Source organism: Lissotriton vulgaris, chromosome 4_1, assembly GCF_964263255.1.
Source record: "Lissotriton vulgaris chromosome 4_1, aLisVul1.2, whole genome shotgun sequence".
NCBI classification, from domain to species: Eukaryota; Metazoa; Chordata; class Amphibia; order Caudata; family Salamandridae; genus Lissotriton; species Lissotriton vulgaris.
Genome location: NC_141691.1, coordinates 653814685 through 653831325, shown reverse-complemented (window position 1 = coordinate 653831325; position 16641 = coordinate 653814685). Strand labels below are relative to the sequence as shown.

At 48.0% G+C, this 16641-nt stretch overlaps 1 protein-coding gene across 1 annotated transcript in view; it reads left to right on the top strand.

Annotated features, from left to right (window-relative positions):
* The window catches only part of LOC147722384 (maternal DNA replication licensing factor mcm6-like), a 564785-nt gene that overhangs the window by 274432 nt on the left and 273712 nt on the right, over positions 1-16641 (top strand). The window contains exon 10 of the mRNA XM_086964912.1: positions 1143-1284. Coding sequence (XP_086821038.1) covers positions 1143-1284 — 142 coding nt within the window. The remainder of the gene's footprint in view (positions 1-1142; positions 1285-16641) is intronic.

Below are 16641 nucleotides of genomic sequence, written 5' to 3'. Positions count from 1 at the left end.
GGAGTCACTCTGGTAGTCCATGGTGCAGGTGAAGATACAGGGCTGAACAGCAGGGGTGGTCTCTGCGGTTTCAAGGCCGGCACCAGACAGCAAGCAGTCCTTCCAGGTACAGCAGCAGTCCTATAGAGTGCACCTGAGGTCACTACAGCAGGCAGTCCTCAGAGCCCTTCCGCAGGTCCATTATTGAATTTGAGTGGGTCTGAATGTGCTGTTTTTATACCTGGCACCCTGGTGCCCTTCTGGATGGTGAGAGAAGCTTCAAAAAGGTTATTTGCTTCTAACTGTAATAAGGAATCCCCACTTTCCTCCTGTGGGAGGGGTAGGCCGACCAGTAGTGAAAAGCAAATTTATTAGGTTTTGACTACCAGGACATGTAAATTTAAAAGTATATTTCCAACCTTTTAATTACAATGTGCCCTCCCCTGTGGGATACCTAGAGCCTACCTTAGGGGGGATTTAGAAGTAACTAAAGGGGAGTTTACGGCTTGGCAAGCGGGTTTGAATGCAAAGCCAACATGGCAGTTTAGAACTGCATTCTGGCTGTAGTAGCCGGCCTGGGACATGTTTTAAGGTGCTGCTTAAGTGGGTGGCACAATAAGTGCTGCAGGCCCACTGGTAGCATTACATTTACAGGCTCTGTTTATAAGGTACAGTACTCTGAAAGGGACTTCTTAGTAAGGTAAACTAAGTAAATTAACTATGGCAATTGGGTATAAGTCAATTTAACCATGTTTTAGGGGAGTGAGTGCTAGCACTTTGTGTACTTTACCACTCCTAACCAGTGATAGTCCCATGGCCAACAAAAACGAATTCAGCAAAATAGTGGAGAGTGAAGGCAGAAGGTTTGGGGGTGACTTTAAAGAGAAGGCCAGGCCTAACAGAATTCATTTCACCACTGAATTGGTGGGCAATTGAATTAATGAAGGCATGTTCATCCAAGAAAATTTCAGAAGAGGTTTGCAGAACACTTTTTTGCTGTTGTGTATAGCCGTACATCTATACACTTGCTGCTGCCAGAAGTGGCACCAGATAATTATGCACCTTATGTTGTACTTTAAATGATCCAAAACTTTCAAATTGTGATTGTGGCAGCCTTAGTTTATAGTTTATTTTATTTGCTACTTATTTTTCCCTTTCTCCAGGCATGTTGAAGAGTTTAGTCCGCGTGCAGTCTACACAAGCGGCAAAGCTAGCAGTGCTGCAGGTTTAACTGCAGCCGTAGTGAGGGACGAAGAATCTCATGAGTTTGTGATCGAAGCTGGAGCATTGATGCTGGCTGATAATGTAAGTTAATAGTTATATTTACAGTTGGCTTTTTGTAGGTCTATATCTGTAAACAGTTTCCCACGCTTTAATGTGAATTAAACATTCAAATGACCTCCAACTTCAGACACTGGTTTACAATATATATATATATATATATATATATACATATTTCAAGATTATACAACCTTCAATTTCACTTCACTCCAGTATTACACATAGCGCTGACCTGGCTCCAATATTTCCAGTGTGCTTTATCTGCGATATGTTTGGGTGTGACAAGAATTCTTGATCATGTGATGCTGTTCATATAACATTATATTTTGACGGACCGTTTTAGACCTTGAGCACAGAAACTCGGATGCAGTGGGTTTGAAGTGTATTATGCAATTAGAGCAATCCACTACAATGCTGGTTTTAACTCTTATACCGCACTTTTACTCAACAGGTCTCCAAGTTTCGAGTTAACCATCATAGCAACAAAATCATCTTCACTGTATCTATCTCGACATAGCCCACCTATGAATGTCCTGTCACCACACACACAGACAATTACCATCCAGTCATGACACCATTATTTCTATTAGTTATCACAGCTGTTACATGATTGAGGAGGAAAAAAATAGGGTGTGAATACCAGTGCACAAGAGAAACATGGAGCTCATTGAATGCTAATTTGGAGGAAGCACGTGTAGGAAAAAGCTGTAAAACACGTGCACTCCTATGGAGTGCTTAAACAATAAAAAAAATCCCTAAAAGTGAGCAGTGAATGAGTGAAAACCAGACAGAAGGTTGGTAAAGATGGTATGCTCCAAGGTAGGGGACAAACACAAGGTGCGACATGTCCGAATGTAAATGATTAGGAAGTAAGCACATGAGTGACAAGGGCAATCGGTGGCAAGCAGGGGGTGGATTGTATGCCCATATGAAATCTTGGTAAACATACAATAGGTATTTTACAACAAGATAGCTTGCACTGTCTCATAGGCTTGACATAAAAATAGTGATATATCATCACATCCCTACTTACTGGCATAGATTAAAATCAAATAATTGCAATGCTGACTCCAAAATCTGGCCACACCAATCAACTCTCCTTCAAAGTGGCAACCACAACCCCATCAGAGGAACTGATTCCGAGTAGCTTGTCAGAACCATAATCAACTGCTCACAGCAAGTGAAAACTTTCACTAAAGAGAACATGCCGCACATGTAGAAGTGTAGAAAAAGGTAGGGCTAGGACCTTTCTCGAGATTTGCCCGGCGCTAACCGCCCTTGTACCATTCAAATTTACCAAGCAATGAGGCAGGCGCCGGAGACCAGAAGGCAGGAAACAGAAGTTTTATTCCGACGGAGCAGAACACATCAGATCAGACAACAAGGTATCGTCTCGAGGTGCTCTAACAGCCTCTCGGAGGCCTGGCCTCTTATACACTGGTTTATGGCATGTGACCTTTCTTTATTACAATCAGAACATTGTGACATAAAGAAAAAGACATCCCCGTAATCCTCGTGTCAATCCCACCCCCATATACCTCCACAATAGAGATCCTCAACCTGCTGATAAGAGGAGGGGGTCATCACGCAGCTGAGTGTTCCGTCGAGTCTTAGGATGTGTGCGCCTGATCATATCACAGGGGGTGGGGAGGCCTGGATCAATAGAGGGTCCTTTGAAAGAGAGCGACCTCATACAATAAGGGGCAGTAAATGATATCTGCCGGCTTAGGCGATGGCCTCAGACCTGTGTGGACAGCTGGACACGGGGGAAGGGGTCATCAAAGGAGTGGTATTCATGCCGCGTGGACAATCGAGCGTGGAGGGAAGGTTTATCAACAGAGGGGCATTCATGGGAGGAGAGGAGATGCTGGTCAGGCGCAGGCGTGACTCCCAAGGACAGGGTCATGCAGAAGGGTTATGCTCATGAGGGGGAGGGAGGGGGAGCCAGGGTGCGCGGAGGATGCTTGCTGGGTCAGAGGGGCGCGCTGGTGATCGAGTGTGGACAAGGAGACCATGATATCTAAAATGGCTGTTGTGCATGTTGTACGTGGGTGACAAGCTGGCGCAGATGATGTTTAGCTCGCAAACTAAAATTCCACAGTCCTCCCTTTTAACATGTCTCGCCAACTTGTCAGTTTGGATTTATCCCCATAAGGCCATGTATTTCTACTTCATAGAGGGGACTCATGTGCTCATTTCGGAAGTCCAAAGTCTTTGGGCACATACAGTTAGAAACAAGGCCGCACAAAGGTGGCAGACATTGGATACCTAAGCAACACCCACATATTATCACAACAGGTAGCACGAAGGAAAACAACTTCCAACCCCAGTTCTTCAAAGCGTCCCAAAACCAGCTCCCAAGCGACCATCCTTCCTGTTCTTGGTGAACCTCTGAGGAAAGTCTGTGGAGGTGTTCAATAGCTTTGTAGACTGAAGGCGAGTTGTCTGGCACGTAGGTGCAGCAGCTGGATCCGATGATGCGGCATGCTCCTCCTAGGTCGGCTAGGACCACGTCTAGGACAAGACGATTTTGAAGGGTCACAAGGCGGACCGCCTGAAGCTCCGCAGTGTTGTTGGCGAGGATGCCAGCCGTGATGTTGATCGTTGTTTCTACTGCCTGGGTCAGGTGTCGGATAGCACGGCTGTTTGCCATTGGGCCCCACAGGGGAACAAGTCCCTTTGCTGCATCCAGGAACTGTGCTCCGGTGGAGTCGGCTTGTCCAATGTCGTCTGCACGCCTCTGCCGGTGGTGGTTGGCAGGGGCTACATATGTGGGTGGAAGAACGAAGGCAATATAACAGATACCCTTCCAACCTTTCGGGAGCCAGGTGTAAGCTTTGGTGCCACACACAAAGTACATGTTTGGAGAGGCGACAAAAGAAGGGGGGTCAACTGAGTCCAGTGTTCTGGTGATTCGGCAGGAACTGTGACCCACCAGCTGCGTTCCCTGGCCTTCGAGGCACACAAGGCCAGTGACATTGATAACAGACAGAGCCACAGTCAGGGTGGCGGTAGTTTGTTTTTGCAGATGAGAGAAGGTGGTTCTGGCTGGATTGTGGAGCACCTGTACTTCGACTCGTTCTTTGGCTGGAATGTCTTTGAGGAAGGTGGCGCCTGCGAGCGCAGGACACAGGGCAGCAGGGGTCTTTCCGGTTTTGTTCAGCCAGAACCCAGAGTAGAAGTGTGACACTGTCCGGCTGGAGGTGGCGTTGTCCTTGTGGCTCTCTTGCATGAGGATCAACCAGGCGAGGCAGGAGCCGTGAACTGAGAAAGGAGAAGGGATGAAGGGGATGGAGTGTCCTGTGGCATGCGGGAGCAACCCGCAGATCCAGCAGTTCGTAGCATTTGCAGCAAGGTTGTGTTGGTGCAACAGTTGCACGAAGGAATTGTTCCAGAATTCCCTGCGCCTTTCTCGGAGCTGAGGCGACAGAGATTAGGTGATGCTCTTTCAGGGGTGTTGGCTGTGCAGTAGGTAGCAATGCCTCATGAGCCGGTGTGCTTTCCTCCAGAATCCAGAAGGAGGTCATGAGGAGGAGGCAGAAGAGGAAGACAATGAAGAGTGCGATTGTCTTTGATTTGTGCAAGTTGTCAGTTTTTGGATTTCTATACTGGGTATTTCCTGTTGCTTCCATCATCTTCTTATCTGGCGCTTCCATCATCTTCTTATCTGGCGCTTCCATCACCTTCAAGGGGCTCGGTAGTGGGCAGAACCACAGACTTCGTTTAGCTTCTCTCCCGGTAACCCTTAATTGTGCTTAGGTCACCGTTCTGAGATTCAACTTAGTCCGTGGCCTACTTAGCCGAAACTCCCTCCTTTCGGCGCAGGAAATACCCTTCTCTGGATGGCACAGTGGGATCAGAGAATTTTGCAAGTTCAAGTGCCTCAGTATCGGGATAACAGTTCAATGTCGGTCGATCTTTGCTCAGGAGCTCTTCTTGGGTGTTGACGTTTTCTGTCGTGGCCAGGTTCGCAGAGACCTTTCGGCAATGATGTGCGTGCAGCCAGTGCTTCTTCCCCTCCACTTGAAGCGCCGTTCGGGTGGTAATCAGCACTTGCCAGGGGCCCGTCCACCGCGGTTCCAGACTCTTGGTCCGCTGGAAATTTCGTATCAACACGAAATCTCCCGGTTGGATGTCATGGCCGGGGCCCCTGGAAGCATCGGGGACGGCCTGCTGCACCTGTTGATGAATGACAGACAACGTTTTAGTTAACTTGCACAAATAATCAGATAGTAGGACGTCTGGGACGTCATGAATGGAGGTCGGTTTGGGAGCAGTCCAGAGATTCATCGGTCGCCCAAACACGACCTCGTAGGGGGTCAAATGGTGCTTGGTGGGAGTGGAGCGCATCGATAACAAGGCCAGTGGGAGGGCATCCGGCCAGTTAAGTCCAGTGGTGGCCACTATTTTTGACAATTTCAGCTTCAGTGTGGCATTATGGCGTTCCACTAGACCGGCGGATTGGGGGTGGAAGACCGCATGAAACCTTTGCTTCACCCCCAACCCCTTTAGGATTAGTTGGATAACCTCAGCTATGAAGTGGGGGCCATTGTCGCTCCATAAAATTCGACAAAGGCCATAGCGAGGGAAGAATTCCTTCAGTAGTACTTTGGCAGTAGTCATGGCAGTGTTGTCACGGGTTGGATAGGCCTCTACCCATTTGCTGAAGGCACATACGATGACTAGTACATACTTCAGGTTTTGGCATCTCTCTAGTTGGATGTAGTCCATCTGAAGGACCTCAAAGGGGTGATTGGGGGTCCCAAACCCTCCCCGGGGTACCACAGTTCCTTTCCCGGGGTTGTGTTGCAGACAGATGAGGCACTGCTGAACTAGGCGTCTGGCTGAGTCAGGGATTTTGTCGTTGTGCCAGACTTTGGAAATGAGTTCGATCATGGGTGCAGATCCTATGTGTGCGGGGGAGTGTGCCATTGTCAGTATGGGGATCAGGTATGAGTCGGGTAGCAACCATCTGTTTGCATCTTTTGTTCGCCAGCAGCCCTCTCCGTCCTTCAAACCCACCCCTGCCCACTTAGTCAGTTCGTGAGGGGTGCTGGCCGACTGGATGTCTCTGATCATTTCCCTTGCGTCAGTCCATCTCTCTGCTTGTGACCTGGTCACATACATGCGTGTTGCCGTCCTATTCTCAGCTGTGGTTCGTGCAGTGATGTCGGCCAATGCATTCCCTTGTCCGACTAAGTCTGTTACCCTTTTGTGTGCCTGACATTTGATCACCGCTAATCGTTTGGGGAGGAGAACTGCTTCAATCAGAGCGGAAACTAGATCTCCGTGGAGGATTGGGGTGCCGTGGGACGTCAGGAATCCCCTCTCCCTCCACAGGAGCCCAAAATGGTGGACCACTCCGAAGGCATACTGGCTGTCCGTATATACGTTCGCGGTGGTCCCTGCGGCTATGATGCATGCTCGGGTGAGGGCTATCAGCTCTGCTGCCTGGGCAGATCGTTGTGTGATGCAGGCTGTCTCAACTACTGTTCGGGCTGTCGTTACTGCATAGGCAGCTGAAGTGGTGCCATCTGGGAGTTTGATGCATGAGCCGTCTACCCATAGCTCTCCATCGGGGTCAGGAAAAGCAGTGTCTCGGAGGTCAACCCTACTCCTAGTCTGTTCATCTGTGAGGGTCACACAGTCGTGTATGGGAGGCACGTCGGGGTCATTTTCAGGCAGGGCTAACAATGTGGCAGGATTCAAAGTCGTGCATCTCTTTAGTGTGATGTGGGGTGCAAGCAGAGTCAACTCGTACCCTGTCAGTCGTGCGCTAGTCAGGTGTTGGGTCTTTGTCTGGTTCAAAAGGGTGTCGACTGCATGGGGTACTAATACTGTGAGGGAGTTGGAAAGTACGATTCCCTCGCTCTGACGGATAGAGACAGCAGCGGCAGCTACTGCTCGAAGGCAGGCAGGCAAAGCTCTGGCTACAGGATCAAGAGTGGCGGAGAAGTAGGCACAAGGGCGCTGCTTAGGACCAATCGATTGAGTTAGGACAGACAATGCGCATCCTTCCCTTTCGTGGGTGAAGAGGGAGAAGGGTTTGGAGTAATCCGGCGTTCCGAGGACGGGTGCTGAGCAGAGTGCATCCCGTAATTCCTTAAAGGAGGCTTGACACTCAGTGGTCCAAGGAAGCGGGGAAGGGACATCTTTGGTCAGCAGGGCAAGTAATGGTTTCACAATGAGGCTGTAATTAGGCAACCACTGTCTGCAAAAAGAGGTTAGGCCAACCAAAGAGCGGACCTGCTTTTGTGTTTTTGGGATGGGGGTGTCTAGGATGGTTTGGATTCGGTCGGGTGTAAGTTTCCTCCCTTCTTTGGACAGAAGATGGCCTAGGTAAGTCACTTGTGGCTGGCAGAACTGTAACTTCTTTTTGGAGACTTTATGGCCATTTTCTGCAAGAAAGTGTAGGAGTTGGACGGTGGCTGTCGTTGCAAGCGGGGTGGTGTCGGCCGCCAAAAGGATATCATCGACATATTGGATCAACACCACTCCCTCTGGTAGCTGGAAGGCATCCAGCTGTCTTTTGAGGGCCTGGCTGTAAATGCTGGGACTTTCAGTGTACCCCTGGGGAGCTCTACAAAATCGGTAAGAGCGGGATTTTAAAGTGAAGCCGAAGAGATAACGGCTGTCTGGATGAATGGGGATAGAGAAAAACGCGTTCTTAAGGTCGATAACAGTGAAGGTGGTGGCAGTGGACGGGATGAGGGTCAGAATGGTGGTGATATTGGAGACTACAGGATATTGGGGTACAACCACTTTGTTAATCTCTCGCAAGTCGATGATGAAGCGGTACGTTTTCTCATCTCCTTCACCTTGCTTCTTAACAATAGGTAGGATTGGGCTATTGCAGATGTTGCTAACCACCTCTTCAACCACTCCTGCATCTACCAGAGACTGAATGATCGCTACCAGTGCCTTCTCACCCTCTGGCGATATCCAATCTTGTGGGAGTTTCGGGAGCATAGCGTCCTGTCGTACAGTTATGTGAATAGGATCAATCATCATTCGCCCCACATCAGAGTCATTTTTGGCCCACAGGTACGGAGGCAGGGTGTCAAGCAGGGACAGGTCAGCGTCAGTTATGGAGCACATGTGTCGTGGGGGACGGGATCTGGGCATGTCTGGGTTGTCGTACAGGATGACTCGTATTCCATCTGGGGAACACCTAATGGTAGCTCGAAAATGTTTCAGTAAGTCAATGCCCATAATGGCGTCAGGGGAGTTGGAGGAAAGCAGGAATGTCGTGTCAGTGGTGTTGTTTTCCAGGTCAAAGATAATAGGTACGGACAGGGGGTTAGTGGAGGGCGTTCCATCAAAACCTATTGACGTTATGTGTGAGCCAGACAAGGGTGCCCTTGGAATCAGTCGTTTTGATAACACACTACGTGTCGCCCCAGTGTCTACCAAGAATGGAGACTCTGTACCCAGGACCTTAGCGGTGACATAAGGACCTTGCTGGTCAACACAGAGCTTGACTGGATCCCTCCCTTGCCCCTGGCAGTCCTATGCAAAATCGGGGGCATTTTCACCTTCGGATAGCTGATATTGGTTCTGTCGGGGACGGTCAAATGTGTTCAGTCTCCCTGATCTGTCATTGTTGGTGTCGTTGGGGTGCCCTCGTCCCTGTACTCTATTCCTCGGACCACCTGCCACATCCCTGGAATCCCTATTTCTATTCATCTCTAGCAGAACCGGGCACTGGGATTTCCAATGGCCGAACCCTTTGCAGAAGGCGCATTGGTCATTGCTAATGTCTCTACGTCCAGTGTGGGGTGCTGGGGTGTGATCTTTAGGAGGTAGATCTCTGGGGGTGGTTGATTGGTAGTTCCCCCTTTGGTGTTCCCGTCCTACCGCTATACCCTGTATCTGGGCTATCATTACCCTTTCCTTTAAATCTTTCTTCTTTTTCTCGGACGCCCTATCATTCTCATTCTTTTGGTGTTCGTAATATTGAGCCATCTGAAGGATAGCTGCGGGTTTGGAGGCCCCCCAACTACTCTCACTCGTCTGCAGTTTTTGGGAGACTTCTTGTGTTAGGCCCTTTACATAATTTTGTACAAACAGGTGCTGTCCGGTTGCGGTGGTCATGTCTTGGCCACTGTAGTCGGAGAACACTGTCTCGAATCGGGAGAAGTATTCTGACACATCTTCCTGGGGTTTCTGTCGACAGGCCGTGACTATCGACCAGTCTACCTTTCTTTCCGGGATCAGTGTTTTTAACTTCTGAACTAGTTTGTCTGGGAGTTCCAGTATGTCCTTCACTGGTTTCCTTCCTGGCTCTCGCTGTCTATCTAGTTTACCGAGTTGGTCCCAGGTATGTCCAAACAGATCCGTGTGGTCAGCCTTCCGGATTTGCTTCCACACGTCAGCTGGCAGGCATAACCCAAAGAACAAGTCAATGTCCGCTAAAGTCATTATTGTCGAACCCAAGGCTGTGCCTAATTCGGTATAAAATGCCGTCGGGTTCTTTCTTAAATCGGGCAGGGTTTGTTTGAAGGTTAGGATATCCTGTCGGTCCCATGGTTGGTAAACCCAATTGTACACAACCCTCCCTTTTGCATCTTCATTATTAATATCATCGCTTGTTCCCTTGCCACGTGGCGGGATCCAGTAAGGGGCCGCTTCTCTGATAGGCATCATAGTATTGGCTACTTCTACCGAGGTCGTTTCAGGGACTGTAACCTTGGCTTCTGGTTTTTGTTCCGTGAGGTGGCGGAAGACCTCAAGCGCCTGCATGAAGAGCTCCGTCGCCTCACGTTCAGTCCCATCTCCAACATCAATCTTCCTATACAGCGTTGTTAGTTTAGCGGGACCCTTACTTTGATACCTATCTTCATATGCGTTCAGGGTGTAGTAGCTGAATCGCAAGATGAAATGCCGTCTGTGGCTGTCGGCATGTGAATTATATATGCTCATTGTATAATCTTCGCTCTCCCTTCGTTCTACTAATGTCTTTGCTATTTTGTCGATCCCATCCCGCTCATCTTTGCTCAACCTATTTAGTCTGGCTGGTGAATGTTTGCTAGCCTCGGGATCGCCTGACGAAGTTGTTAATGTGGCTGGTGCAGAGGCCGTGAGGGCTGGTGCACTAGCGCTAGGGTCACTTTCACTCACACTCGGGGTTTGCAGGCTTTGTTGGCTGGGAGCATATGGAGGGGGCATGTAGATGATTGGGGGACCTAGCAGTAACTCATCGTTTGCCCGTTGTTTGGAGGGCAATTCAGGGTAGAGCGCAGAGGGGGTCCTAACAGGACATTGGCCTGTCGACCCTGATTCTTGGTTTTGTGTAGCTTCCTTTCTTTCTTTTATTTCCTCTTCTAGTTGCTTTGCGGCCAGGTGGGCTGCCTTTCGTAATTCTTTCCATATTTTTGCTTCTTCTCTTTTCTTTCGTTGTTCCGTTTCTTTGCGCCACATGCCGATACTGTCGAGCATAGTGGGCGTGGTCTTATTCTTCTGGAGCGCTATTTCTAATGTTCTTATTTTATTTTCATTAAAGGAACCTATCAGTGGCCACTGACTTTCAGGGTTCTTTTTCGTATATTTATGCCATAGTTTAGTGTAAGCTATAGCGACTAGTCCATACTTAGTGAACATGTCCTTATTAGGGGTGCCCTCCAGTGGAGCTGGATTGTTCATCTCTAATAAGCGGTCCGGGCTAAACAGGCTACCAACCAGTGGGGAGAAGATAGGCATGACGGATTACAACGGGGACAAAAGTCTGCACTACCTATCTTATCACGGCGGGCAAAGACTAGACAGAATATTTCTATTCTCCGTTGTTTGCCGGCGGTGAATACCTCAAACGAACCAATACCGAACAATCGGTCAATCAAAACAATCAGTGGGGAGAATAAGTGGGCACGAAAAGTTATCGTTACCTACTCTTTCTCTACCTGCAAAGAGAGACCTTGTTCTTCCCTGTTTGCAGAAAAAGAATCTCCAGACAATAATCCACGAATGACAGTTCGGGAAACAGTGGGGGAGGAAGATAGGCACGACGGATTACAACGGGGACAAAAGTCTGCGTTACCTATCCTTCACTGTTTGCAAAGAGAGAGCCTGTTGTTTTCTCCGTTTGCAGACAGCGAATCTCCAGAGGTTTCAACAAAGCGTAATACTAGTATTATCCAAACAAAACAATCTTTTCTCAATTCGTCGTGTTTACACGACCTTACCCGGACCGCATGGACGGTTTCCTGTCCTCTGGATCCAGCGCCCGATCGTCCTCTCTCCTTCGTGATGCCCGTGGCACTCCTGATGGTTCCCAGTCAGGACCGTAGATCACTCGAGAGAGGTCTGTTCAGAACTAGTGAAGGTCGGATGATCGGCTGTCAGACGAGGGTCTATCGGACACGAGCTCTTCCCGATCGTTGCAGTCGTTCACTCTGTCGTCGGGACCTCTCCCACTGGATCCACGTGTCGCTGATGGGCCCCACGCTTTGGGACGCCAATTGTAGAAAAAGGTAGGGCTAGGACCTTTCTCGAGATATGCCCGGCGCTAACCGCCCTTGTACCATTCAAATTTACCAAGCAATGAGGCAGGCGCCGGAGACCAGAAGGCAGGAAACAGAAGTTTTATTCCGACGGAGCAGAACACATCAGATCAGACAACAAGGTATCGTCTCGAGGTGCTCTAACAGCCTCTCGGAGGCCTGGCCTCTTATACACTGGTTTATGGCATGTGACCTTTCTTTATTACAATCAGAACATTGTGACATAAAGAAAAAGACAATCCTCGTGTCAATCCCACCCCCATATACCTCCACAATAGAGATCCTCAACCTGCTGATAAGAGGAGGGGGTCATCACGCAGCTGAGTGTTCCGTCGAGTCTTAGGATGTGTGCGCCTGATCATATCACAGGGGGTGGGGAGGCCTGGATCAATAGAGGGTCCTTTGAAAGAGAGCGACCTCATACAATAAGGGGCAGTAAATGATATCTGCCGGCTTAGGCGATGGCCTCAGACCTGTGTGGACAGCTGGACACGGGGGAAGGGGTCATCAAAGGAGTGGTATTCATGCCGCGTGGACAATCGAGCGTGGAGGGAAGGTTTATCAACAGAGGGGCATTCATGGGAGGAGAGGAGATGCTGGTCAGGCGCAGGCGTGACTCCCAAGGACAGGGTCATGCAGAAGGGTTATGCTCATGAGGGGGAGGGAGGGGGAGCCAGGGTGCGCGGAGGATGCTTGCTGGGTCAGAGGGGCGCGCTGGTGATAGAGTGTGGACAAGGAGACCATGATATCTAAAATGGCTGTTGTGCATGTTGTACGTGGGTGACAAGCTGGCGCAGATGATGTTTAGCTCGCAAACTAAAATTCCACAGAAGAGCATCTAGAATAGTGGACTGGGTTCAGCAAACCTGTATATATCATGAACCTCTCCATGCCTACCTTCTAATCCTCCAGTCCTGGAAATGTAAATGAACCAAATTCCGAGGTCTGGCTAGGCATTCTGAGGGTGCCACAGGAGATAGTGATGCTGTTGCTAACACTATTACAAGGAAGAACCATGAAATCCATGTTTAAGTGAAAAAAATGCTAAAACAGTTGGACAGAATTCAGAACAATGTCATACATTCACCCCAGTACAGAGATCTTGGCCTAAATCCATAGTTTGTTTTTTTGCTCACCATGCCATTCCAGTTTGAACCCAGCCATATGCAAATCAGTCTTGACCCTGTGCCCAACGGGAACAGTCCAGCCTGACCTGCGAGCCCAGGTCCTCCCTGGACTGGAAACAAGCATCCTAGGACTGGTTTCGGGCTATCCGCACTCATCAGCCAGGATAGCTTGACTCCAGTGGCATGGAGAGCACGGGACTCATGTCTGAGCATACGCGCCCCACCTGGGGTGACAAATGCAAAGACAACATTTGATGGACAGAATGCAGAACAATGTCATACATTCACTGCATTACATAGCCATGTCTGAACTGGATTGGCGCATTGAGCTAAAGAACGATGGTGGATTAAACCCAGATCAGTTGACTGGGAGTGAGTGCTTGCATTGTTTAACACTCCTTCCATCATCCCCTTTGGTATTGCTTTGATCCATTTTTAAGTAGGCAAACTAGTGTGGCCACTACACTCTTATACGCGGTCATCTTTCAAAAGGGAGGGGAAGTCTGAGATAAAACCAGTGGGTTCGGGGAACCATCCGCCCCATGGCTGTTACAACTAAAGGCCATCTGAAGACGTCAGCTGAGCATTTTCACTGAAGAAGAAAAAATCGAACAAAGAGTCAAAGCTTTAATAGTTTTGGGCAGAAAAGAATGCCACCCTAATCAGTTTGCCACCTTCACATTGGCATGAATTTCATTTTAGTCTGGTTATGCTTTATTAGGAAATGCTTTTATGCCATCGTTGGAACTAGATCATTTACAATCATGAATTGATTCAGATATTAAGAAACATTGAATATTAATGAGGATCAGCTCACTTGGCATTGAGAAAACAAAAAATGTTGTGAAACACGTTGGTATGGGCGTTAGAATGTCACTAAAACTAGTTATAATATTTGAGCTCTTTGAAAATTGTATCCATCTTGATTAAATAAATTAAATTGCTGATGACAATAAAATTTATATCTAGAAAATAAAATCGAATATCTTTATTAAAAGAACATTCAGTTTTCATGTATATGCTAGATGGTGCCCTTGTCAAAGTTCTCTTTGGCCCTTCAGTTAACTTGCATAATTTGTGGGTATTGATGCCCACTGGTTGAGGTATGGAATCACTTGACTTATCTCTTGAATTACCCAAAGCTTGTTTCAGTATTTAGAGTTCGTTGATTTGGGAGGGCTGCCACAACCCAATGGGCTTCCACTGCACCAGACTGTATGTGAGGATTCCGAACAGAGAACTGAAACACTGACCTCTGCATGCAGGGGAAATGCTCAATGTGAGGGAGGGGTGTTGTTGTAACTTAACCTATGGTACCTCCCGTTCCCTCTGCCACCTCTTGCCCTCTCCCCAGTTGGTTCACCCCGCTGTCCCTGCCGAAGGCAGCTATAGAACGTTGAGAGAGGCACTGTTACCTGACACGACAAGCTGTGAACACCTGTGTTAATATACCTAATAAACACCCTTGAACTTCATTTGAGTGGACCTAGTTTCTACATGTGTTTTTAATAAATTCTTTTGTTTTAGGAAGTTTTTGTTTTTTTTAAACAAAACCCCTCCAGTGAACTCTTAACAAGTGTGGTATTTGCTCGTAACATTCATAGCCTTCAGTGGAATATTAATGTTGCAAGCTCACTATTGAAATGCAGCAATCTTCTCAGTCAATGCAGAGCCTTTTTCGGTCTTATTCCATGTTTCTTAAGAGTATAAACTATCTAGCCAGCCAGCCCGTTTTATCACACAGGTGTTACCCAATGACTTTATTCAGAGCTTGTCTTGTATGTGGAGTGTGTAATATACTCTAAATAGTGATGAAAGATTCTTCTCAAACCAGCAAACACAAAATACATGTGCACTACCCTGAAGGATATGATGATTCTTTACAATTTAAATTCAAAGTTCATAGTCTATACCATCAGCACGCTTCACAAACTTCATACAAATCATAAGAATCTTTCCTCAGTAGAGTGGATGACATGCACGCTCCACTCACAGGATAAGCCTTGATGAAGTAACACCAATTTGACCATGTGTTAATGAGAAAGACCTTATAGAATATGGAATTCAAAATAAAAAAAACACATTTGATGGATTGAGATTACTTCTTTTCAAGCCATGTGCCTGGAAAAGCATTATTATTTAGTGGGATTTTTACTCAACCTTGGAGAGTATGGGAGTGACGGATATCCCCCCCACACACTTTCTGTTATGTTTTGTATAGCGCACAGCTGCCTCAGCAAAGAGGTGTCCCAGCACTGAAGCAGAACATAGAGGCTGAAAGTCAGAAAAAGCACTAGACTGTGGAAAAGAGATGGGCTTTAATAGCTCTGCGGAAGACCATTTTAATTCCTCATGGCACGAATGGAGTATGGTAGAGCATTCCAAAGCTTGGCTGCCAAAAAACGGAAGAAGCGTCCACCCGACCGTACCCTCCTCATATGAGGCACTTTTGCTAGGTGTCCTGTAGAGCGAAGTTGGCACGTAGGGTAGTAAGGTGACAGCAGATTGGACAAGATGTCTTGAGAGGAAAGTTTCAAAATTTTGAAAGCAATGCAGAGGGTCTTAAATTCCTTTGGTTGGTGACAGGAAGTCAGTGCAACCGATGGATTGCCATAGACGTGAGACAGGTTCTGGGGAGGCCCACCAAGGTTCTAGCCGTTGTATTTTGAACTCTGTAATCTCATGGTTTCGGTCTTATTTGCATAATCCAGTCTAGATAGAACGGAGGCCTAGACGATCATTTGCCTAACTGCTGGGTCAAAAAACCCCAGCGACTGTTTAAGCCCCTTAAGTATGCCAAAGAAGGTCCCCACTACTTTCTTGGTTTGGAGCTGAAAGCGAAGACCCGAATCTACCCAAACTCCAAGATCCTTCACCACCTGTTTAGGAGTAGGTGCGCAGCCCAGTATGGCCAGCCACCACCAGTCCCCCCATTGCTCTTGATGATTTCACACCAGCAGGACCTCTGACTTGCTGGAGTTTAATTGGAGACAATTGTCAGTCATCCCCTTGGCAACAGCCGTGTGAACTTCCTGAAAGTTTGATGCTGTACTTGCGTTGTTGTCTGAGAGGGCCACCACTAGCTGTGTATCATCAGCATATGATTCAATGGTGAGCCCTCTGCTCCTTGCAAAGACTGCCAGGGGTTGAACATAAATATTGAAAAGCAAGGGGCTCAATACAGAGCGCTGCAGGACGCCACGTCTGTTAGCATGGAAGGCGGAGTCGACCAGAGAGGCAATGACCTGGAAGGTCCTGTTTGAGAGGAAGGAAGCAAACCAGGCAAAGGCTGGGCCCACAACACCTTCGCGACCCTAAGATGCTCTATGACAGCCAGGAGAGCAGACTCCATGCTGTGGCCTGAGCGGAAGCCATTCTGAAAGATGTCCAGACAGTTGTTTCCTTTCAAAAATCTGGCAAGAATGGAATGGACATGGGTCTGTGATCTTCACAATCCACGGGAGGGGGGAGATCAGATGATAGTTTTCCAACTTGGCAGCATCCAGGGTGGGTTTCTTAAGCAAAGGAACCACCCTTGCTTGCTTCCAAGTGTTAGGGACTGTCGCAGTAGACAGATTTATTATTCACCTGTCTCAGAGGTGACAAGACCAAAGATAACTATCTCAAGAACTAGTATGGTTTGAGGGGGTTGGAGGGGGAGCCAGATTTGATCTTGGAACACACTAACTGTATCTCCTCCAAAGAGACCAACAGGAGTGAATCCAGTGTATGAGCAGGGGGCGGACCCGAGACAG